Genomic DNA, 23,227 nt, shown 5'->3' with positions numbered 1-23,227 from the left:
ATGGCAAACGGAATTTATTACGCCAATCGTGCTGGAGCCGTAAAAAATAAAAGGTAAGTGTGATATCGTTTGGATCCATCTATCGTATAGCTCCATCCGCAGTTACAGCTGTAGTCAAAAATATAGCAGCTCATTTTATGGATTCTAAATATGTTGCTTATCAGATTTTGTTTCTTCAAGAACTTTCATAGTTAAAAATCCACAGAAAACCTTAAAAATCCAGGAAGAATCTTAAAATAATAAAAACTTCGAAAGCTTCGATTATATCGGCAACCAATTAAAATTTTATATGAAAATATGTATTATAAATGTTTTAATTATAACATTAGTTTTTCGTATTAAAGATGCAACTTTACATTGGTTTTTATTAATATTCAATGCTAATAACTTGATCACATCTGTATACACCTATTGCTCTGACAAACACCCTCCTTCTGTAAAAAAAAGGAAGCCTAAAACGGTAACGTTATAACGGTACGCTTGTCCTTTGTGGCGAATATTTTTTACAGCTGACAAGATAGGCGGTGGCTAGAGCGAGAAGGCGTCAGCATTGGCGTGCACATTGCATGCGGCGACAGGTGGGTGGAAGGGAGAGGGCAGATGGGGAGTGCAGGAGATAGATAAGTAATTCCATGGAGCATGCAGCTTGGTTGGATGTCGATTTGGAATCGGAATTCGGAGGCTCCCAGCATTGAATTGGTGTTAAGCACGAACCGAACGAAATGGAAATGGAAATGAGAGAACGAGACTGAGAATGAAAATCAGCAGTTGTCATTGTCATTGGAATTGGTTGTGGACGGGCGGGCGGAAAGTGGGTGGAAAACCGAGGGGGGCAGAGGTGCTTTTACCGCTCAAAGGCAAAAAAAAGGGAGATGAAAGACACGCCATCGAAAGGAGAGTCCACCCGAGCTCCGTTCATCCAGTTGCCGCTGTTCACTGCAACTGCTCGGTTCGGATTCGCTCCTGCTCATTTCACCGTTACTCGGAGCAATCCGCTTATCCGGGGAATGTCCCGTTTACCCGGGAACACATTCGTGATTACAGATCCGTCAATATAACAATCGGATCGTGCTGAAATTTCAATATAATAGCTGTGCCTAATTGGAGCACGGTATCGGTATCTCGCTAATTGTGGAGGCAATCCCCAATTTACCGATCGTGCTGAAATATTTCCTAGAGTGATTTAGTGTTTTTTCACTAGGCTGCATAAAATTAAAAGTTCCTAACGAAAAACCTTGCGTGCTGTTTAAAACCTTAAAAATTTGAAAAGTAGTTGTTCTTTTGAGAACAACAATGTTAATTACAATTAACAATTTAAATGTAATAAAAAGTTTTGAGCTAGGCGGTGAACTAATTTGAAAAAAACCATGATTATTTTTGAGACCTAGTGCTTAAATCTAATAGTTAACTTTACGATTATACCAAACGTTTCTGCAAAAAACAACATTAAATGACATTTTGAAATTTTGCGTTTGTCAGCTGAACGTGCTAAAAGGTTGTAGATTGTGAGATAGTGAATGTATTACTAGTGGAACCAACTAAAATTATTATAAGCTGAAAAAACCCTGGGTAATGAACATCGAAAAAAACGGCCTCATTTTGGTGACTTTGCATGGTTTAATAAACTACCTTCAGGGAAATTAGGTCGATCTCAGATAGTGGATTACATTTGATTACAGAATCAAATTTTATAACGCATTAGGTATGTATTAAAGAAAGTAAATCTTAGCCAAACTCTGAAATTCATAGATTGTGATAGAATATTTGGGATCTACTGCTCTTGAACTCTCGAACTCCGACATGTCGAACCAACTATTCTTCCTGAGCTTGGCGGACATCTTCTCGGTGTATCCGGCCATCTTCAAGGAGCAGAGCAAAAAGTTGAAGAAGACCAAGCAAATCTACCTGCCCAGCGATGAGGAGTGGCAGGACAAGATGTACTATATGCTATTGGAGATTCAGCGTCATGTGAACGAATCTTCCGATGACGCGCTAACCCTACACGACATCAATAAGAAGGAGAAACCGGTGTTTGATCCCTTGCGCATAACCAAGATTGTATCGCCAGGAGTTAGTCCATGTGGTAGGCGCAGTAGGACTCTCAAGTACTGTCATTCCACGGCGGTGAAGATCAAATTGAAGGCCGGAGCACGCTGGACCTTGCCCACCATCGCCAATGCCGCCAAACTGCTCCGCAAACCTCCGATTTTAGTGGACTTTCAGAATGAGCACGAGATGCGCTTGGCTTTCTCTTTGATCTACGACGTCTTCCGATGTGGGTTTCTAATATAGTCACTTATTATTATCAAAATGTTGTGATTTTATGTTTTAGATAAGGTTGTTATGTCCAACGCTCTGGCTGATGTCTCCTTCTTTGAGGAACACACAGAGGTCGGTGATCTATATATATCAGAATAACATTTGATATAGATTTGGATGAAGATAGTAGATTTTTGATAAAGATAGAAACTTCACATGTTTTTCAAATGAAATGAAAGCACATTGGCTAATCCAAAACTCCAATAACTCCTCCCTTACAAAAGTACAGGATTTTATCCTTAATTTTTCTCAGTTAAAAAACGACGAACAAAGGATTTGGCTAATGCTCTTCGAACTCTACGATCGTCAGTTTAAAGGTCGAAATTCCGAGGAAAAGGATTTGCAAGCAAGGCTTTACAAGGAGTCCGAAGTTACAGGTGGATGTGGGATACAGGATAAATAAGATACATTCTTCTAAATTAATTCTTAATCCAAATTTTAAACAGAACTCGCTGATCTCCTTTGGCAACATCGCATTCGACTGGCAGCTTCGATTTCCCGGATGAGAATCCAGGTTGGAGCACTCCGACTGTCACAACTGCTGCCTATCCATCTCCAAAACGAAAAGGTGGCCATCGCAGCAGCCAATCCTGTGGTGACCGGTTGGATAAATCCATTTTTAGTACGGTTAGTAAAAAAAATAAATACATAAATAGATAAAAATCATTATACTAGTTAACAATAGACTTCTAAAAATGCATTTAATTTGATAGAAATAAAGAGGAGGCGGATAAGATCCTCACAGGAATGGGCTTTACTGTCCACGGACCGGACGACGAGGAGCCACTGTTGGTCCAACACTGCAAGTGGGACAACATATGTCCTTTGGTCATATCCTGTATTCCCAAGGATCGCAGCGAGTTCACCAAATCCGTGCTGATGAGTAAACATTACTTTATAATGCAGGTGAGACATAAAAAAAATATATAAGATTATTATTGTTATTCTTATAATTATTATTTTTATGGAAAAAGTAGTTATGCAGCTGAGAATCTTAGAATATATTATGACTTGGAGTATTTTATGTCTAATTTTAAATTATTACTAACTCATATTTTGATATTGATAGCCTTAACTATAGTGTTTTTATTACCCAAATATTTACTTTCGATCTGCTTCATTTTAACAATCGATATTGATTAGAAACTAAAACAGCTTACTTCCGGAAATTAGACTAATAGTCTCAATGTCTATAAAATTTCGATGTCTAAATGTCTATACAAATTACAAAGCAATTTGTGTTTACGGTGAAGTTTTTCCCGGAAAAAGTGCCCATAGACAGACAGCTTATGACTACAACTTAAGTAAGACAACACTGCGTATGATCAATAAGCACGTAAACCGGGCGACATGAGAAAACAACGTTATATAAACTAGTTATCGGTAATGTGATATGTGAAAAATTTTGCAAGTGCCAAAAAAAATATTTGGTTTTAATGCCAGAAGGTTCAATGCACTTTTTTTTTAATGTTTACACTTGTATTGAATTCCTTTTCAGGACAAGAACTTCACCTTTGGTCCGGCAATCATGTCCAAGTTGATGGATTACTTTGAGCTGGATGGCGATATACTGCAGACGCATATTGGTTCTCCAAGATCTACGGCATACTTGGCTGCCTTGTTTTACTCCATCAACCGGGTGAATAACTTTTATGTTTATGGAGCAGGAGCAAATCTCAAGGAATATCGTCGCTATATGGAATCCATTGGGGTTAATAATATCCGTCTGTTTGGTGATGCCTTCACCTCGTTTCCCATGGAATCGAATCGCTTTCGAACGGTTGTGGGTATCTTCGCCACACCGCCGAATTCCTTTAGTGCAATCTCGGATCCCATCGATTTGATCTGCTCCCGTGGTGGCGATCTGAGCATGCTGGAGGTGCTCACCGAATCGGAGGTCAGCGATGAGGGTCGCCAGCGGGTGGCCATGATACTCGAGGAGCAGCTGCTGACCCTCACCATGTCGATGTCGCGACCTCAAGTGCAATTCGTTCTCTATCAAACGCACTCGATTGTTGGCACCGAGAACGAGGATATGGTGCAGCATGTTCTGGAGCTGATCAATAAGCTGGCGCTGGAGAAGCATCGCAATGCGTACAAGGAGCAGAAGCGTCTCGAGGCGATAGCTGAAGCGGAGGCAGCCAACATTCCGGCAGCTGCAATGAGCAAGGATTCGCCCAGGAAGAAGGATAAACCCTCGGCGCAGCCGGAACCTCCAGCACCTGGACCTCCGGGCTGTACAGCTACTCCACTGCCGCGTGTGGAAAGCATTGATCTGATTGTAACACCCGATATCGATGAGTTCGTGCAGGATACCGTGCCGGATATATGCATAAATCAGGATAATTGCATCAAACAGCAGGTTACGGGCAGTTACTTGGCCTTGGTGCGCCGCAAAACCCTGACACATTTGAATGAAAAGTACCTGATTCGCCGGGCGGAGCAGAGAGGACTCTTTGGTAAGCCCGAAAAGGATGTCAAGGAGCGGTCGAGACCGAAGACTGTGAAGCTGCAGGAGCAGCAATCGGAGCCAGCGCCCCAGGACATGGGCTATGATCCGAGGGGTTCCGCCCACACTTCAAGTGCCCAGCAAATTGTGAGTAAACAAACTATGCCAAATTCGATACCTCTGACCGACCAAAACAGAGATACACTAGGGCTGTTAGACTTTACACTTTATTGTTAACAAAAAAAAAAACAGAATTTGAAGGTGGGCGATTGTTGTTAAAAAATAGGCGATTGGCGGTAGATACATATATAGGGGGTAATGTGACTGGGGACTGAGGTGTGGGGCTATGTACACTCGGGTCTTATGAGCTAATAATTAACATGTCGATACTGTCTGCGGATTGATCATCATCGATGGACACGCGATCGATGTCATCATTACCGAAGATCGAACATCATGCATTCAATTATCTCGATCGGCTTAATTATCTTGTATTTCGACAAGATCATTGCTATCAGCTCGAATTAGTGATTCTATACTTTTAGTTATTTTAATTTTTACTTGATAGTACATAGCTATGCACACACTTTCTATTATTGCAATGCCCTTACTTTCTATTTGCATTATCTTCATCTGTATTCATTCACATGGTTTTGTTTTTTTTTTTTTATTTGCATGTGCAATCTAGTACGCTTAATCCATGGAGGTATTTAAATTGCCGCATTGTTAGTTATAACATTAACATTTGTATTATTTGTTTTATTTGAACATTCACATCATTATCGTCTTAGTTGTACTGATAGGGATTGGTTATGATTATCGCGAAACAGGGATCAGATCACCTCCATCTCGTTGCACCCAGTATGGCTCTCTCATCACAATTTAATCTATATTCACATCCTATAATCTTCGGCCACCTCATCGCCATTAGAGGGTGAGGTATCGGGGTAATTAGCATGAGGTGGCAATCACTTTGCCCTGGCTTAGTCACAGGCTCCAAGGGATTAGGTCATGCTCGATACGCTTATCTCACTGGACCGCCGATCGATTGGAGGGTGAGATCGTCTAGCCATGTCAACTACTACTTCTTCCAAGCACTAGCCGACGAGGTCTTCGAGTAGTTCTGACTCTTCTGCTGCTGGTAGTTCTGCTTGATGTCCGACTTCTTGGTACTCGAGTAATTCGATCCCATGCCCGAATTGCTGCTGGTGCCATTGTAGCTGAAGCTGGACTTAAAGGTGGGGTTGCCAATGCTCTTGAACATCGGATGATTCTTGCCGGCGCCCACCGGCGGAGCCGACTGATTGTAGTAGCTCTTCGTGCTATTCTGCTGTCCCTTGTCGTTGGACATTTGACGAACGTAGGAGGAGAGTCCCAACCCCACAGCGCCCATGCCCATTCCGACGCCCACGCCAACGGTGCTCACGCCCACTCCGCCCATTCCCACGCCGTAGGACTGCTGCTTGTGGCTGGTGCTGAAGGTGGCCGCCTGATGGTCACTGGCCAGAGATCCGCTCTGTGTGTAGAACTGCTGCTGCACCTCCACTATGTAGCGATAGGCCTCCTCCATGCTCTTGGGATTCCGGCGCAGGATCATCGAGTGCGTCGGCTCGGGCAGATGATCTCGGAACACCTGCAGCGTGATGCGCTCTATGTCCTCGAGACTGTACAGGGTGTCATTGTGCGTGAGCTTTCTATTGATCAGTCTGTGCTTGAGTTTGGCCATCTTCTGGTAGTACAACTCTATGTTCGAGTCCAAGACAGCGCTGCGTATCTTGTGTATCAGCGAGTAGCTAGACTCCCGCTCCGCATAGTTGTACAGCAGTTGATCCTTGAGTTTTAGCCAGGACTCGGCCTTCAGGAGATGACCATTCCCGCCGCCATTGCCATTGCCATTGCCCACGGGAGCGCTCATTTGTCGCGTGAAGACCGCCTCCCTGGCGCGATCTGTGCACTTATTTTTGATATGTCCTATCAATTGAAACTTGTAGTAGTCGTCGAAACTATTTATGGCCGGCATAAGGGCCTCGATTTTGTGCAGGAACTGCGGCAGCTTGCCAGGATCACTGCCATCGAAGTTCTCCACTAGCTTCAGACGGCTAAGGACCTGATTGTATTTGTTCACGAACTCGGGATCCATTCTGGACTAATCTCCCGTAGGACTACTATTACTAGTTCCAAAGAGGGTGGCCTTCTATATCTTTACCGTTAACCGATCGTTGCGTTCGCGGCGACGTTTCGGGCGCGACTGCTTCAAAATTCGAAATCGCCGCCAAGCAGCGACTGCCGCGTCAATAATTGTTGTGTATGGAAAAACAGATTTTAGATTCTTACAAATGTATAAATTAACATTCATTAACATGAATTTTACTTGCAAGACCCTCTCCGCGATCCAATCCGACAATGGCAACGGATTCGCAATCGACACGAACCGTGGTCGCTCCAACCGAGCTGAGCACAACTGAACTGAATGAGCGGATCCGAACCCGAACCGAAATCAACTGGCAGAATAAAACAGAACGGAACACAGCGCCCGCCATTCATTGTGGTGGGAGTTGTGGTACCCGTTGTGTGTGGAGTGCAACGGGTATACTAGACCATCCAGGTGGTATGGTTCGCACAATGGGTAGTCACAGTGATATCAATCGAGGATTCTGGGAAAATAAGTAGGACATACGCATGCTTCCCTACTCCCTACTTCACTCTATGGGTCTTACATACAAGATATCTCCTTAATATTACTTTCTTCTTAGAAGTATGGGAGTTCTTATAGAGTTTCCTTGTTGCCTTCAAAAGGGAACGATATTTTTTGTAGCATACATTTGGGTGAACAATGCCGGAAGTCCTGATAATCGTATGGTAGTGAAGAACTCGATTTTTCTTTTCAGCTAAATTCCGCTTTAAGCTTACATTTAAAGTGAATCAAAACTAATGTGATTATATGTAGAAATTTATAAAGAGAAAAATCGCGACCTAAAGCGACCTAGTTGAACTGCTAAATAGTAACTTTAATAGATGACATAAAATAGATAGTGAATTTAATAGATTCAATGGGTATCTCATAGACGTGACACCAACTTCCCCCAAACGCTATTTGCTTACTGTTGTTGCGACGCTGAGTCATAGCCACAAAATCCCAGCACGGCGACACCCTGCGACCGATCGCGATAGATATATGTATGTATAGCCGGGCAGATAGAGATGGCGATAGTGCCAGCCGAACGGACACGGGCCACAAAAAGGCCGTAGCACGCACATAGTCGTTACTCGTACCCCTAATACAACATCAAACACAGCAGCGAATTTCATTAAAGAGCGCACACAAATCGCTTAAACGAAGCGTTAGATTCGCTTTTTGTTTGCCTCGTCGCTGCTCGCCGTGTTAATTGTCGGGGTTCAAATGGCTAACAAAAAATAAATAAATAAATAAATAAATAAGCAAATGGGGAAAGTCTACGCTAGGACAACATAATTTCAAACTGACAGACTGTGCGGCGCACACAAATATTACGCATACGCACCGATTGACAGCGAGAGATGTGATTTTTGCCATTATTCACATGCAAATTGTGGCACACAGCAAAATTGCATTCCAAGGTCCTTTCATAATTTTTTAGATTTTTTCGAAGAATCTAATTGTTGCTCGCTGCTTGCTGCACCCTGCACTCGATTGCTCATCGCCTGATCTGCACTCAATCGACCCCAGCAGCATCTAATTCAGCTCGATTGCCTCCAATCTTGACACGTGCACTGAGAGAAAATGAGTGTAATTAATAGGTTTCACTTGATATTCTAGCTTTATGTTTAATTTTCAACATTTGGAATGATAAAGAATGATAATTGTTATGAGATTCTAAGTTTTATTTTTGATAACATAGTGCTTAGCGATTTCTTCACTTTAGTACTAATACATAATTTTTACGTCTATGTAACCATTTTAAGGTCAAAAACTTCAACTTTCACAAATAAAAATTGTTTTTTTTTCATTTTTATTTAAAATTCAAACAATATTATTAATTATTAAAGTAAACTTTCTGCTATTGACGTTAACGGTACAAGATTAGAAAGTGATTTGAATAGAAGTGCAATGTAGTGGATCATTTCTCGCAGTGCACCGCTGCTCATACCAGCGCACACCTTTATTAGTGGCAGCCCACTCCTAACCCTCCACCACCATCACCCCCCCTCTCTTCCCCTCGAGGGGTCGCTTTTAAGGTCTGCTGCGCCGGCGTGCGCGGTTCGGCTAATTAGCAACAATTTCTGAGCGTTAGCGGCTTGTAAAACTGTTTAATAATAGCAAAAACTTGTCGGCGTGTAGTCATCGACGAGGACAAAGCGCCAAGAAAGCGCTGGATTAGGATGGAAAGGGGGGGAGGTGCTCCGCGATTAAGGGGGGGTTTCCATTGGGGTGCTAATTTAAATCGCGTCTCTAAACTGATAAGCGGACTTAATTGCTATCAACTTCGAGTTGGATGACTCTGTCACTTCGGCTCACTGCGAAAACAATCCAAGCCGCCTTGCAACTTGCTTGCCGCTTTGATAAGCAGGTTCAGGGACAACCCCTTTACCGCCCCCCCCCCCTCCCGAACCAACACCCACTCCACAGCAACACACAATGAACCCAACAAAGCCCCACCCAAGCGATCCCCACTCCCGCAACCATAAATACCATAACTATTGTGGAGTTTTCCGAACTTAAGATAACGATTTCTTGCTCGGCAGGTGATTAATCATCTAGATAATGTCGGTATATTATCATTTCATTCACAACTGTTTATAAAATTTAAATGATAAGGATTTTAGCAAACTTTCTGTCTTCCCAGATATAGCTAAATACCAATATCTCCACAAAAAAAAAATCAAATACCTTTTATTGATATAAATAAAACAGCACATAAACTTTGTGTTTACGGTTGTAATTATGGAGTCGTGTTCATTCGATAAGCATTTTTATTACAACAGGATTTTGGTTTTCTATCAAACGATAAATTTGTATTTCATTAGGGCGGAAAAAATAATATTTGTTGATGTTCCGATTTGATCTTTATGGCTTTATTTGCTTAGTATGTATTTACTAAATTTAGACATATATACTTTAGAGATATATCTTCCTTTTAAGAACAACTTGAATTTTGGCTGCTAAAAAAACATTAAAAGGGCGTTTTTATTCTCTTCGAACACCGCTTAAATACGAATAAAATAGAAATACCCCATACAAATTCTACTGGCATAGTTAGCATTGTTTTCAACAGCCAGGTGTCTAGTTTAAGTACAATAATATAGTACCGAGTACACACAGTTATGGGCCATAATTCAGCTGAAACGCAGCGCGATTCGAATCATTTGCAAGCCAAATTTGGCGCGAACTCTTCGCAAACATTTTTCGCATATTAATTTGTGTTCTCGAAATGTGCTCAATTGTTTGGAAAAACTAATTACGTGCGCGCGCCTATTTCCATTCCCATTTTGCAGCTCCAGCGTCTGCAGCGCTCCACCAGCGCCAGTGCGATCCGTTCGCACCTGACCAAGGTGTCATCGACGTACCGCCGCCCCATCGCCTTCAATTTCGTTCGGCGCGAGTGCAAGCGTTTCTACGTCTTGCCCGTCTACATGGTGAGTGTGTTTCCCCCGTTGGATACCTTCTTTTAGGGTGCACCATAATGTTTACTACTGCCATCCCCACACACAAACACACACCCTTCCACACTTATTGAATCCAATCCCCTTTCGATTCCAGCACAGCACCAAGCAGAGCATTCGATTATGGTGGCAATATGCCTACAAGTGCGTCACGCCCTCCGCCTCGGCCGGTGCCGTCTGGAATCCGAATCTGAAATTCCGGCTCTACTGCAGCCGGCAGCTGCGCATCCGGAAACTGAGACGTGGTCCGTGGTCCAGGAGGCAGCCACTCCGGCTGCATATAAATGACATCAAACTGATGTGCCAGGTGCGCAGGCGCAGTAAATAAATGAGGCGATGGCAAAGCCCTAAATGATCTGAAAAAATTCCATTATACGAATTATATGTTATCAAAGTTTAGTCGAATTTCACAGAAAATTCTGTTTGAAATTTGAACAATAAACTTGGCGCCATTTATCGATAGACCAAGCCAACCAGTTCTGCAAACGGTAAAATTTTATATTTTATAAGTACCAATTTTAAAACACTTTCTATTATTGTATTAAAACGTCTCATCATTTTCTTTATTTTGTTGAACTAATACTTTTTGGTTCAATAGTCTTCCCAAAAATTAAATAATAAGTGCTTGTAAATAAATATGAACTTGTTTATTTTGCCTTTAGCATGGAATTACATCCAAAGAAACAGAAAATAAATATATTAATTCTTAAATAGATATCTTTTATGTAGCAAACAAGAAGTCAAGGATATTTAATTTTCAAACAAAAAAAGTGGGAAAACGAGGAACATTTTATCAATACGATTTTGAAACAAAATGAATTTCGCGCGTTGTTCATAAGCAAATTGGAATCAATTATTAAGGAATTATAATTATTATATTTAATCCCTACCAACTTATAATAGCTAGGCATATTACACTTTAAATTGTGCTTCATTGATTGAGTACAATTGCAAGCACTTAATTCAATAAAACGCAATTGAAAATGGTCCGCCAGTGTCCTGTGTCCTTCAGTGAGTTACACGGTTGAGTAAATATATAGTAGTGCATATGCGATACGTCTATATAGTTATGTTTTAGTAATGCTGATGTCCTAAGTGAAGTCTATTTAAATGCCACAAGTTCGGTGATGTGTGTCCCAATCGCTCAGCTATAACGAATGTATTATAAAAGATAGGTAAACATGAGTACTTTTCCTTCAATGCGTCACTGGATAAAACAATTTAAAAAAATGCATAAAATACATAATAAATCCTACAATGCTTACCTGGCATTCACGACTGCAGTACCATTGATTCTGACAGTTGGAGCACATAAAGGTGGCTCCATAGAGCTTGCACTCGTGGCATTGTCTACCTGTGTTACCGTTGATGGTGGCGGAAGATTCAGCCTGGGACTTATGGGAGCTCCTATGCTTGTGAGACTTGTGCTTATGCGACTTGCGCTTGTGAGACTTGTGCCTCTTTTGGACATTCTCATGGTCGTTGATATTAGCGGAATGTTGTTCTTGGTAGGACTGAATAGAAACATTTATTTTCGCGGAATGTCAAAAAATATTGTGATTAAGTGCATACCTGTCTATTGGCCAGTTGGCGACGGGAGGCCATCGGACTGCTGTTGAACAGCGGTTCGATCTGTGATTCATTATCCGAATTATTGTCCTCCATTGAGACGTTACTAAAATGCGAATAATTTTTCCAAGCCCTAATCTTGCGAAGCGTCTCTGAAAGATTGGCTGACAAATGTGTCGAGGAGCTTGCCATGTCCTGGTTACTATAAATTATATGACGTTAAAATAATATGTTCTAGTATATTATTTGTATTTTCTCACCTGTCTTGCGAGTGGATTAGCTTCGGTCGCTTGGCTGGCGGATCTCTGTCTGGATTGCTATCTAGCAGATGGTCATTTACCGCATTCCGAGATTCGTAATGCTGATCCCGCATTGATAGATGACTTACGGGCAAGGAATCTCTACGAAAAAGCATTTGGTCATCCTCGAAATTGGCCGGAGACACGGACGGTGCGCGTTTATTTAAGCCCAAGGAACTGAAAACGATCAATTTTAACTTGGGATTCTCAGAATTAAACATTTAAAGATTTACCCCCGCAGAAGCTGTATGATGTTCTGGTTTAACTCGGCGTAATTCAGTAATTTTTCAATTGCCGACAAACTATGTTTGGAGGCCATTGGAGAATCGATTTCCTCTTCTAGCATAGCCTTTACCTCACTGAGCTCCTTGGTGCCGCACTTGTTGATAAGGATGGGCAGTAGGTCCTTAATACGTATCAAGCGCTCCTTTCGCTCCATTCGTTCATGCAGCTCCTTCTTAATGCAGCTCAAATACAGCAGTCGGTTATATTCATCCTCTTTCTGGGCCATCAGCTTATCTAGGGCTGCAAGATCCGCAACGATGCGTTCGCGCTCTTTTTTCAATGAATCTTCATCAGGGGGTACCGAGTTAATTTTATCAATCATTGTCGAGTTCAATTCATCGAAAAGTTCTTTGACGCGATAATGGAAGTTTGCATCACTATTATTGAGATCAACGAATGACTTTTGGCGGGTTGTCGAAGAAGAAGCCGCTGGTGACCCCAAGCCCTGCGTCTGGGTGCTCACCGTTTCCGATCGACGGGGTTGCGGCTGTTGGGGCACCGCAAAGTTGGGAGCAGCCACTGGAACAGGATGCAGTTGAGATGGCGATTGATGGACCTGCTGTGATTGGGCAAGCTGATGTGGACTAGCATGCCTTTGAGGGGTCAACGGCTGCACCGAAGCTGGTCTTGATGAATCTGGCTGCTGTGGTGGAGGAGCTAGCTGCTGTGGTGGAGGAGCTAGTTGCTGTGGTGGAGGAGCTAGCTGCTGTGGTCGAGGCGCTAGCTGCTGTGGTGGAGGAGCTAGCTGCTGTGTTGGAGCTAGCTGCTGTGGCGGAGCCATATGTTGTGGTGGAGCCATATGCTGTGTGGGAGCTCGCTGTTGTGGCGGAGCCAGCTGCTGTGGCGGAGCTCGCTGCTGTGGCGGAGCTCGCTGCTGTGGTGGAGCTAGCTGCTGTGGTGGAGCTAGCTGCTGTGGTGGAGCTAGCTGCTGTGGTGGAGCTAGCTGCTGTGGCGGAGCTAGCTGCTGTGGCGGAGCTCGCTGCTGTGGTGGAGCTAGCTGGTGTGGTGGAGCTAGCTGGTGTGGTGGAGCTAGCTGCTGTGGCGGAGCTCGCTGCTGTGGTGGAGCTAGCTGGTGTGGTGGAGCTAGCTGGTGTGGTGGAGCCAGCTGCTGTGATGGAGCTAGCTGCTGTGGAGATGGTCTATGTTGAGCCAGGTGCCGTGGTGGAGCGAATGGAGCTGTAGCCAGTTGCTGTGGAGGAGCTCGCTGCTGTGGTGGAGGAAGCTGCTGCGGTGGAACTGATCTTGGGAAGTGCATCTGTTGCACGGGGGCTTGTTGTAGTGGAGCAACCTGAGATGGAGCTCTCTGCGCGAGGGCAGCCACTTGTGGTGCAGCAGCATAGGATGCAGCGACTTGGGATAAAGCTGTCTGTTGAATCGAGAAAGTCGCATTAGCTTTCATGTTATTTGACAGCTTTTCGTTGGGATAGGATATCTGCATTTGGGTGGCCGTTGGCGGTGGAGTATTTAAACTGTAAGTGTCAGCTTGCTTGGCGGCAGTAGGCGGAGCCAGGGTATACGGTGTGCTCAGCTTAAAAGCCTGCTGACGCTGAAGAGGATTAGTCGATGGAGTGGTGGGCATTCTTAGATTTAATGGTGGAGCTGCCTCCATTGGCTTCTGTTGCTGCACCGTTGAAAACCCAATTATATTATCATCCTCGACTTCATTGTTGCGCTTCTCTTCGCTAGCGGGCGGTGTTACCGAACGGCGTCTTTTAAGAGTGGCATCAACCACAAGCGACTCTGCCTCATTTGGCGCATCTCGCGACCGGTCCTTTAGAGCCTGTTCCAATTCCCGACACGCTGAGAGTTTACCGTAGTCGAAGACCGGTTCCTGGGGATCCTTCTTTACCAGGAACTCGTCGAGGATAGAGGCACCGTTTTCGTTGTTTCCAAGTGGGTTTGCTTTCTTCCTTTCTGGCAGCTCGTAGTTTAGTTGGGGTGGAGCCGGAAGCGTAGGCTTATTTTCCTTGATGGGCGTAACCCTTGCCGGCTCTTGCTCTGGTTTCTCAGGCGAATCCTCGTTCTCCGTGTCGTCAAGGCAAATGAGTTCCGGCGAACCACTGCCGCTGCGGCTGCGAGAATAGCTACGACTACGACTGCGACTGCAACTTCGGCTAAGACTGCGGCTGTGGCTGCGACTACGACTGATGCTCCTGCTGTCGTAGGTTCTGCGCTGCCTGTCATGGAAGCGAACCAGGTGCTTCAATTTACGCTTGGGCAGCAAGTCCTTCAGGCCGTCAAAATAGCTGTTGTAGTCCATTTTATTGGGTCGCAGCCTGAAGTGTGATCGGATAAGATAGGATTACAGTTTCAGTAGGTTCTTTGGGAAGTAAGCCTTACCAACGAATACTGCGACGCTTGAAGTAAAGATTGGGCAGCCTGCCACGCTGTAACTGCAATTGCCGGATCCGCCGAATTGTTTCTGAGCGCGTGGAAGGTGGCACCGCATCGTCATCTGGCTTTTCATTTTTCTCAGTGGCAGCCGCCGATTCTGGAGCTCCATTTCCGGGTTTCTCGGACTCGGATCCCTTGGATTTTGTCTTTTGGGGTCGTTGCTTGCTCACCGCCGCGTCCATTAGAGCGTCGTATTCCTCCTCCTCGTGGCTATACTCGTCGCTACTTAGCTGCGAATTGGAGGAGTCGTAGATCTCGTTGGACATTAGGCCTGCAACTGGACGACGGTCAGGTATGTACATCTTTTGGCATTAACCCCCTCAAAAACTCACGCGCTCACGTCTGCAAATTTTTGGCCAACAAAAAATCGTCTGCCGGTTGAATATTCTAATCCGCCGACGGGCTCACCTTTTCAGTTGCTGAAAACCACTTAAAACAATGGCCCAAGTCCCCAAATAGGCTAATTCGGGTTTATACCAGTTTTAAAGCGTTTACTTTCAGCAAAAATCCAATTTCCAAATGCGAAAAAAAATTCGCCGTTCAATTCTGCGAATAATTTTGACAGGCATTTAGTATGGACGCAAACCAATAGGGTAACCACTTTTGGGAAAGTCTTTAAATAATACTGAATAAAATATGTTCTTCCAACTAGTTCTTAGTTAGGTAAACCAAGCAAACAAATTTTTAATCTTATTAAATTAAAGTAATCTAGTAATCTTATTAAATATTACTAGTTTCGGGGTATTCGGTCATTTCATATCTAAAAACCAAATAACTATATTAGAATAAGTTACTCACTAGAGTTTCATTTTTTGATTTATGGAAAAGTTAGCGTAGATCAAAAATCAATCATTAATAAGCTATAAGTTGTAGTGCAGATCGTTAGCCAAATTATTCAGATTTCCTTTACAACATTGCAACCTGACAGCCCTGGTGGCAAATATTAAATATTGAAAAATACTAAAGGCAAAAGTGGCGATTTTCCGTTTGTTCACCGGTGTCATCGTCATTGCACTCGAACGGTCATACCGTTTGGCTTACAAAAGAAAACAAATCAATTCGCACAAAAACATTGCCAAAAAGGTAAATGGCGGGCACGACGCCGCCGAGTGATAACCATATAGTAGTGACCAGTGTTTAGCAACCGATTCCCGCCCAGTGACACTCGTAAACAAAGGGCACGACCGACAGTGTCTGTATATATATGTGCATATGCGTAACAGGGAATAACCGATAAGAACGGCGCAGCTGCAGATAGACATACCTTTAAATAGGACTTTGTTTATTGATCGTTTGTGGGTGGCTATTGCCTTGCAGATCGCGAACTGATAACCATAAATGTTAACCACGTCACGCCACCCCACGCCTCTCCCAAACACACACACTCGCACACGTGCGCCAGCTGAGCACATGCATACGTATATGCATGCTCACACGCACACAATCGCATGGTCGTGCACAAGAACTCTTTTGTTGTATGTAAAGTGGACGATCGAAAAAGTAAACTAATTCAATACAATGGGTTCAGCAATCAACGTCGGGGTCACCAATTGAGTGCATCAAAAATACAATCAATTCGGCCCGGCGAATTTTCGGTTGATTCAGCTAATGGCGGTGTGCATAAGAAATGGCATGAAAAGTACTCCTTTTTTCATTGGATTTAAATCCCATTATCATAGGAAGAAATAAGAAATTTAAAAAAAGCAGTGCTTGTCAACTGAATGCATTCATTTCTATTACAAAAACGTAGTGCGTTCCATTGTGCATGTAAATATATGCAGTCCCAGTTTTATATTACGTGTCAAAACAAAAGATTGACCTTTATCATTGGTCGTTTTACAACCATTGTTTATAACTTTGTAGAAATACAAATAAAAACTTCTTTGATAAACTTTATCCGCTGACATGTTTTAAATCATAATTTAAGTAAATCATGATCATTTAAATAATAATCTCAATATATAATACCTATTACTTTAGTTTATTTAAAATCCGAAAATCGTTTCGAAACTTATTTAAATTTGCTTAAATTGAAATATCTAAAATATCCGAAGCCAAGTATTATTTAATAAGAAATATGAATAGCTAAACGCCTTAATGAAATGATTTAATTAGTTTAAAGTTTTAAAGTTGTCGTTTTTACTCATAATTAAAACGGTCGTAAAACTTTAGTACTTTTTTAAAACATCTCCATGTACAAAATGTAAAAAATGACACCTAACTGTCATCAATTTTTTGCTAAACTGTTTGCACACTTTGGTCCCCATAAACCCACTCATTCTAAAGATTATTGACTTTCGCGAGCTTCCACTGTGAAGTGCGAGTATCTGCCCCATAATGACTATCCGTCGGACAGGCGGACTTTGTCCACAGCGGCTGTAGCTATTTCCAACGGAGAAGTCATCGATTGGCCAAGGCTGATTAGATTCCTCCTCCGGCAGCGGCCTTAGCAAAAGCTATAGCCTATAGGGCTATGGGCTATAGCTCCCGCTGATATCTGGCGAATATCTCTGCCGTGCGGCGGTTGCCCCAGTCCATTGCCAGCTGGTGGTGCAGGTGGTTGCCTTCCCGGATTTCACGATTTCTTTTAACTTGGCCGCGTGCTTTTAATTGAAGAAAACGCAGCTCTTGTGTGAGTGCGGGACCTTGTGTAGTGGTCATAAACTAGGTGTTCCACCGTTGGGACCATAAAGTGCGGGTTTACGAGCACTACCGGGAGAACAACCTACAATTAAAGTAGTGATTACGTAAAGACAGCCGTTTTATTGGTTAAACATCGCTATTTGCAGATCAAAATGGGTTCCCTGGAGAAGCTGAAACAATTGAGACTGATACACCTGTGCATCGCGCTCACCTTCTTTACCAGCGGGCTGTGCATCAACTTTATCCAGCTGCTGATGCACGTCTTTATCAAGCCCATAGACAAGCGACTCTTCCGCAAGTTGATGTACTATGCCTGCTATTCGCTTTACTCCCGTGAGTATATCCTGACCAGTTCCGATTCGAAGTAGAAACATAATACCTCCAATCCCTTAGAACTTATCTTCGTGTCCGATTGGTATGCCGGCAGCAAGATGACTGTCTACATGGACAAGGAGGACTTCGAGAAGCATGCCGGCAAGGAACACGTCCTTCTGATCATGAACCATAAATACGAGATCGATTGGCTCAACGGCTGGATGATCTGCGAAAAGTTGGGCGTGCTGGGCAACTGCAAGGCCTATGCGAAGAAGGCAATCCGCTACGTGCCCATCATCGGCTGGGGCTGGTGGCTGGCCGAGTTCGTCTTCCTCAATCGAAACTTCGACCAGGACAAGACCATCATCACCGAACAGCTCAAGGTGGTCTTCTCCTATCCCGATCCCACCTGGCTTTTGCTCAACGCCGAGGGCACTCGCTTCACTCCCGCCAAGCACGAGGCATCCGTAAAATTCGCCCAGGAGAGGGGCATGACGGTGCTGAAGCACCATTTGATCCCGCGCACCAAGGGATTCACCGCCAGCTTGGCACCCATCCGCGGTCTCTGTCCGGTAATCTACGACATTAATCTAGCGTACAGGCCCACAGATAAGGTAATTATAACGGCAAACTTCAAGCACTTCATTTAAGTGCTTTAGTTATATAATACTGTATTTTATTGTGCCATACATTTAATGCAGAATTCTGCATGGCAAAGCTTCTCATGTATATTTTTGATAAGGCTAATCAGCCTGTTCGACAATACCTGTCTGATTGCTTTGGTCTAATCAAATTTCTTTTCGTTTAATCCGATTATTTTGCTCATTTACTTCACTGCCTCTTTTAAGAGTCACGATTTCTTAAGATCGATGCTCTTAAAGATACCGATTAGAATGAGCAAACATTTCAAGGTTAATCAAGTGGTAATTTTTATAACTTATTTTCCTTATTTTGGTTTATTTTCCTTACCTTTGACGTGTCATCAGTATTATTAGCACTTTAGCCAGCATAGCAACCTTAATTTTTTAACTGAGTAATTTGGCGTTCTAATGATAAGTGCATAGAATTTAGCAAATTGCAAATTTATTATGGTTTTAAATTAAACTCGCAGAAGTGAGTTATAAAAGATGCTTATAAAGATACTACAGTTTTAGCTACTAAAAGGCTATTTACCGGACTTAATTAACTTGCAATTGAACTTTCAGACCCCCGCCACAATGCTGAGTTTGCTGCATGGAAAGAGCGTGGAACCGCACCTGCTGATGAGGCGTATTCCACTGGAACAGGTTCCGGAGGATGAGAAGGAGGCGGCCGCCTGGCTGCAGAACCTGTTCGTGGAGAAGGACAAGATCATCGATAGCTTCCTGGAGACGGGCAGCTTCTTTAAGACGTCCGGCATAAAGGAGGTTCCGGCATATGTGAATAAACGCCGGCTGTGCTCACTCGTGAACTTTGTCTGCTGGGCGGTATTCTCTCTGTCCTGCATTTTCTACTACGTGATCACATCCCTGCTGGCGGCCAACTGGACGGCCTTTATCACCGCACTTTCCGTCCTGGGACTTTGTAAGTTTGGGGTTCGATCTTTAAGGAGGATGGCACTTTAGACGGCATTAGCCGTTCATTCTTTAAGTTTTAAGAACTTTTTGGAGTGTTAAATGCTAAAGTTCATATATAATGACGTCTGCATGGTTATAACAATAATATAAGCCGCGTTCTAATGTGTTCCTACTCCCTCCAAAACCTTAACTTTTGTAAATCTTATTAATATTCTTTTTTTCTTGTTACAGTTTACTGGCTCATGGGTCAGGCCATCAACAAGACGCAGATCAGCAAGGCATCTAATTATGGATCCTCCAAGTCGGTCGCAAAGTAACTTTCGAATTCGCATTTAGTTTCGATTGTCGTCGAACTCAATTATCTACAAATGACTTTGTAAAAGGCAGTCCTCTCACAAATCTCTCTGCTAAATGGATCAATTCGTGATTCCTATCCGGACGATTTAAAGTGTTTTGCATGTTTTTCTTGTCTAAGTTTATAGTTACGAAGTAACTCCCGCACACTGGAGCCATCAATTTGCGTACGTAGTTGGTAGTTGTACACCTAAGTGGAAATTTAATTGTTTGATCAATTGTATTTTGGCGAGCATTGCAATAATTAAATTAAACAGAACGTGAGAGCGTGAGTTTGTTGTTGTTGTTTTTTGATAAGGCGTAAGGTAAGCAGTGCGCTGATAAGGGCTGCTGATAAGTGTGGACATGCAAGCAGTGCACCTAAAGAGTGACCTTAACACAAAATACCAACAGTATTTCTAAACTGGATACTTGAAAATTACACACATACGTGTGTAAAATAAATGTAAAATTTCGAATACATTGTTTTTGAGATTCCCAGAAATGCTTTCAAAAGTTACCTTTTGAACAGGAAGGAAATGAGCAATAAGCAAAGCATATTATCCAAATATTTGTGTTTATCAGCATTCTTCCTACACGTTCGTTTCTTTATCAGTTGTAACGATCAGAAGCAGCACACGTTCCGTTAGTTCGACTGCTTGCCCTTGGCTATATGATCAATACAACCACACGCCAAGCATAAAATCGCCTTTATTCGCCGATAAGCAGTGTCGCCCATTCCAATTGACTGATAACAGGTGATTAAAAGTGTTAGTTGTGGGTTTCTGGGTTGTACTATCGACGAGATCCATATCACTAGGGGCTCGGGCCGCCTAGAAGAGTCACTTTCATTCAGTCGAATTCTACTGGTTGGTAGAACAAGTTGCAACTTCCTGGTCTCTAATTGTTAAGATTCCGCTTAGATAGGTGAGTGAGTGTGTGTGTAAATGAGAAAGTGGACTGTCGCAAAGTGAAACTGAAACGTGTTGAGTTCAAAAACTAGTTGTACTTATGGCATTGTCATTATCATTGCTTCTACCAAATTTGATAAAACAAAATGAGGATTGTACAGCTTAGTTCGATTTTCCTCGTCGAACTATGCAATAAAAAATATCTTAGTTAATTATGAAATGCGTTGTACTGTTTTCCCGATCCAACGATAAGAATTCAAATTACTAGTGTCTACTGTACCAATACCGTGTGTTGCGCGTGGGTGTGTGTGCGTTTACGGTACTATAATTTAAGCATTTCAATTTTCATGACACATTGGGAGCAAAGTTTGAGTACTGGCCATATAATAAAATGTCGATATCGCGCGCTGGACATATTTATGAACTGCATTGCAGACATGACTTTCGATTACGTAAACGTTTCTCCAACGGACTGAATTTATTGAGTTGCGTCTATTCTTAGCCTAGGATGTCGCATCTCCGGGGTTTGGGGCGACTGCTGATCGCCGTGACCTTCTTCACATGCGGATTCTTCGTCAACATTGGCCAGCTCCTGCTGATTCTCCTCGTGAGGCCCTTCGATAAGAAGCTATCCCGCAGTCTGGCCTACTACCTGCACTACTCCTTCTATTGCAGTAAGTAACCATCATATTAATATAGATTATCATATCATTATGAGTATAAACGTTTCACATTTCATTCACATTAAGTATAGTGTAGTTTTCAGCACACTTCCTGTTTTCCTGATTAGATTAGGTATATGCAAGGTCTTCTTTTGTATAAATCACTTAGTTTTTACATTTGATGATTAAATGAAATAACGTAAAAGTGGTACTTTTTGATAATTTAAAAACTATCCTCACACTTTAGTCCTTGTCTGTGTGGCGGAATGGTATGCGGGCAGCAAGCTGAGGGTGTACATCGATCCCCAGGACGAGCAGAAGTTCTTCGGCAAGGAGCATGGACTGCTCCTGATGAACCACACGTACGAGATCGACTGGCTGACCGCCTGGATGATCACCGACAAGCTGGGCAATCTGGGAGGCACCAAGGCGTATGCCAAGAAGATGCTGCGCTATGTTCCGGTCCTGGGATGGGTCTGGTGGATGGCCGAGTTCATCTTCCTTGACCGCAACTTCGAGAAGGACAAGGTGGTGATCAAGACGCAGCTGAAGGAGGTCTTCTCCTATCCGGATCCCGTGTGGCTACTGCTGAACGCGGAGGGCACCCGTTTCACACCCGCCAAACACGAGCTGTCAGTCAAGTTCGCCGAGGAGCGAGGTCTTCCCCTCCTCAAGCACCATCTGATTCCGCGCACTAAGGGATTCACGACCAGTCTGCCCACCATGCGTGGCATCTGTCCTGCCATCTACGACATCAATCTGGCCTTCAAGAAGAATGCCGAGGTGAGAACTTAAGATCTCATATATATGTATATATATTTTAAATTACATTTTCGAACTTGAATTAACTTACAGCCAAAGCCCACCATGCTGTCCCAGTTGAACGGAGAGCCCGTGGAACCGTACATGTACATTCGCCGAGTGCCACTGGACGTGGTTCCCGATGACGAGAAGGAGGCCGCCGCCTGGATGCAGGACTTCTTTGCGGAAAAGGACAAGATCATCGACAGCTTCCACGAGACCGGCAGCTTCTTTAAGAATTCCGGAGTCAAGGAGGTGCCCGAGAAAATCTACAAGCCGCGCCTGAGCACGCTCCTCAACTTCTTGGGCTGGGCCACCTTTGCCGTCCTGTGCATTCTGCACTACTTGGTCACCTCGCTGGTTGCCGGCAACTGGTTTGGCTTCATCACGGTTCTTTCCATTTTGGGAGGATGTAAGTTGAGAAATTCTAGTTTCGAGGATATGTGCTTAACTTTACAACTTGTACTTCCAGTCTATAGCCTCATGGAATACGCTGTGAATGCTTCGAAGATCAGCAAAGCCTCTGCGTATGGAGCAGCTGCTGCCAAGAAATAGATTTTCATACCTGAGTTTTATAAACTCTGCAACAGTTTTGGAATATACGACCTATGGACTAATAACTCAACTGCACTGACCATAGAAATATTATGTACATTGAATATGTACGATAAACCATTGTAGTTAACTGAATAAAATAACATTTTATGCGAAATTCACTTACAGGAACTAAATGATTCTTAGAGGCAAATATTTAATATGTGTTTGTACATCCAATCGAAAAAATTTCTCACAAATTCACTTACAAGAACTAAAAGTTTCTTTGAGGCAAATATTTAATGTGTTTGTACATTAAATCGAAAAGATTTCTCAGTCTTCTACCACTTATATAAACGTCGTAGTTACAAAGTTTAAACTTCTTGTACTTTTGTTTTTCTAATTAGAACATGTGTTGTATATTTTAGCCATTTATACAATAAATGCTATAAAATTAGGTTATCGAATTTCAAATATAGATAGTGATGTCCAAAACGATAACTGCTTATCGCAATCA

The 23,227-nt window shown here is 43.0% G+C and overlaps 5 protein-coding genes across 15 annotated transcripts; 3 read left to right on the top strand and 2 right to left on the bottom strand.

Annotated features, from left to right (window-relative positions):
• The first annotated feature begins 1,582 nt into the window (after positions 1-1,582).
• CG44836 (uncharacterized protein) lies at positions 1,583-10,906 on the top strand. Of its 2 annotated transcripts, NM_168665.2 has the most exons (8): positions 1,583-2,275; positions 2,333-2,391; positions 2,573-2,696; positions 2,766-2,946; positions 3,033-3,225; positions 3,818-4,915; positions 10,241-10,381; positions 10,506-10,766. In NM_168665.2, exons 1-8 carry the CDS (start codon positions 1,801-1,803, stop codon positions 10,734-10,736), a joined length of 2,502 nt encoding a protein of 833 aa, NP_730167.2. In that variant the 5' UTR covers positions 1,583-1,800; the 3' UTR covers positions 10,737-10,766. The 2 variants fall into 2 exon arrangements, with proteins under 2 accessions (NP_730167.2, NP_001261944.1); NM_001275015.1 differs by lacking the exons at positions 1,583-2,275; positions 2,333-2,391; positions 2,573-2,696; ... (1 more) ...; positions 3,033-3,225; positions 3,818-4,915 and having other exon boundaries at positions 10,053-10,381; positions 10,506-10,906.
• Gagr (Gag-related) lies at positions 4,978-7,272 on the bottom strand. Of its 2 annotated transcripts, none has more exons than NM_001300152.1 (1): positions 4,978-7,272. In NM_001300152.1, the coding sequence occupies exon 1, from the start codon at positions 6,906-6,908 to the stop codon at positions 5,850-5,852; it is 1,059 nt and encodes a 352-aa protein (NP_001287081.1). In that variant the 5' UTR covers positions 6,909-7,272; the 3' UTR covers positions 4,978-5,849. The 2 variants fall into 2 exon arrangements, with proteins under 2 accessions (NP_001287081.1, NP_648891.1); NM_140634.2 differs by having other exon boundaries at positions 5,516-7,020.
• Positions 10,907-11,041: 135 nt separating the features above from the next.
• Positions 11,042-15,531, bottom strand: RAF2 (RING-associated factor 2). Of its 3 annotated transcripts, none has more exons than NM_168664.2 (7): positions 15,288-15,531; positions 14,902-15,232; positions 12,510-14,837; positions 12,238-12,453; positions 11,981-12,179; positions 11,674-11,922; positions 11,042-11,556 (listed from the first exon to the last, which is right to left on the bottom strand). In NM_168664.2, the coding sequence occupies exons 2-7, from the start codon at positions 15,219-15,221 to the stop codon at positions 11,515-11,517; spliced, it is 3,354 nt and encodes a 1,117-aa protein (NP_730163.1). In that variant the 5' UTR covers positions 15,222-15,232; positions 15,288-15,531; the 3' UTR covers positions 11,042-11,514. The 3 variants fall into 3 exon arrangements, with proteins under 3 accessions (NP_730163.1, NP_001261943.1, NP_648889.2); NM_001275014.1 differs by having other exon boundaries at positions 14,902-15,226; NM_140632.3 differs by having other exon boundaries at positions 15,364-15,531.
• Positions 15,532-15,900: 369 nt separating this feature from the next.
• On the top strand, positions 15,901-20,086 carry Agpat3 (1-Acylglycerol-3-phosphate O-acyltransferase 3). Of its 5 annotated transcripts, none has more exons than NM_140631.2 (5): positions 15,901-16,038; positions 17,745-17,931; positions 17,992-18,527; positions 19,119-19,476; positions 19,701-20,086. In NM_140631.2, the coding sequence occupies exons 2-5, from the start codon at positions 17,751-17,753 to the stop codon at positions 19,784-19,786; spliced, it is 1,161 nt and encodes a 386-aa protein (NP_648888.1). In that variant the 5' UTR covers positions 15,901-16,038; positions 17,745-17,750; the 3' UTR covers positions 19,787-20,086. The 5 variants fall into 5 exon arrangements, with proteins under 5 accessions (NP_648888.1, NP_001246793.1, NP_730161.1 ...); NM_001259864.1 differs by lacking the exon at positions 15,901-16,038 and adding an exon at positions 16,049-16,430; NM_168662.2 differs by lacking the exon at positions 15,901-16,038 and adding an exon at positions 17,379-17,587.
• Positions 20,087-20,287: 201 nt separating this feature from the next.
• Agpat4 (1-Acylglycerol-3-phosphate O-acyltransferase 4) lies at positions 20,288-22,884 on the top strand. Of its 3 annotated transcripts, none has more exons than NM_140630.3 (5): positions 20,288-20,560; positions 21,221-21,387; positions 21,623-22,158; positions 22,231-22,588; positions 22,649-22,884. In NM_140630.3, the coding sequence occupies exons 2-5, from the start codon at positions 21,222-21,224 to the stop codon at positions 22,729-22,731; spliced, it is 1,143 nt and encodes a 380-aa protein (NP_648887.1). In that variant the 5' UTR covers positions 20,288-20,560; position 21,221; the 3' UTR covers positions 22,732-22,884. The 3 variants fall into 3 exon arrangements, with proteins under 3 accessions (NP_648887.1, NP_001261942.1, NP_730158.1); NM_001275013.1 differs by having other exon boundaries at positions 21,216-21,387; NM_168660.2 differs by lacking the exon at positions 20,288-20,560 and adding an exon at positions 20,677-20,729 and having other exon boundaries at positions 21,216-21,387.
• The last annotated feature ends 343 nt before the right edge of the window (positions 22,885-23,227 follow it).

The sequence above is a fragment of the Drosophila melanogaster genome, chromosome 3L (genome assembly GCF_000001215.4).
Source record: "Drosophila melanogaster chromosome 3L".
Classification (NCBI taxonomy): Eukaryota; Metazoa; Arthropoda; class Insecta; order Diptera; family Drosophilidae; genus Drosophila; species Drosophila melanogaster.
This window is presented reverse-complemented; position numbering and strand designations above follow the sequence as displayed.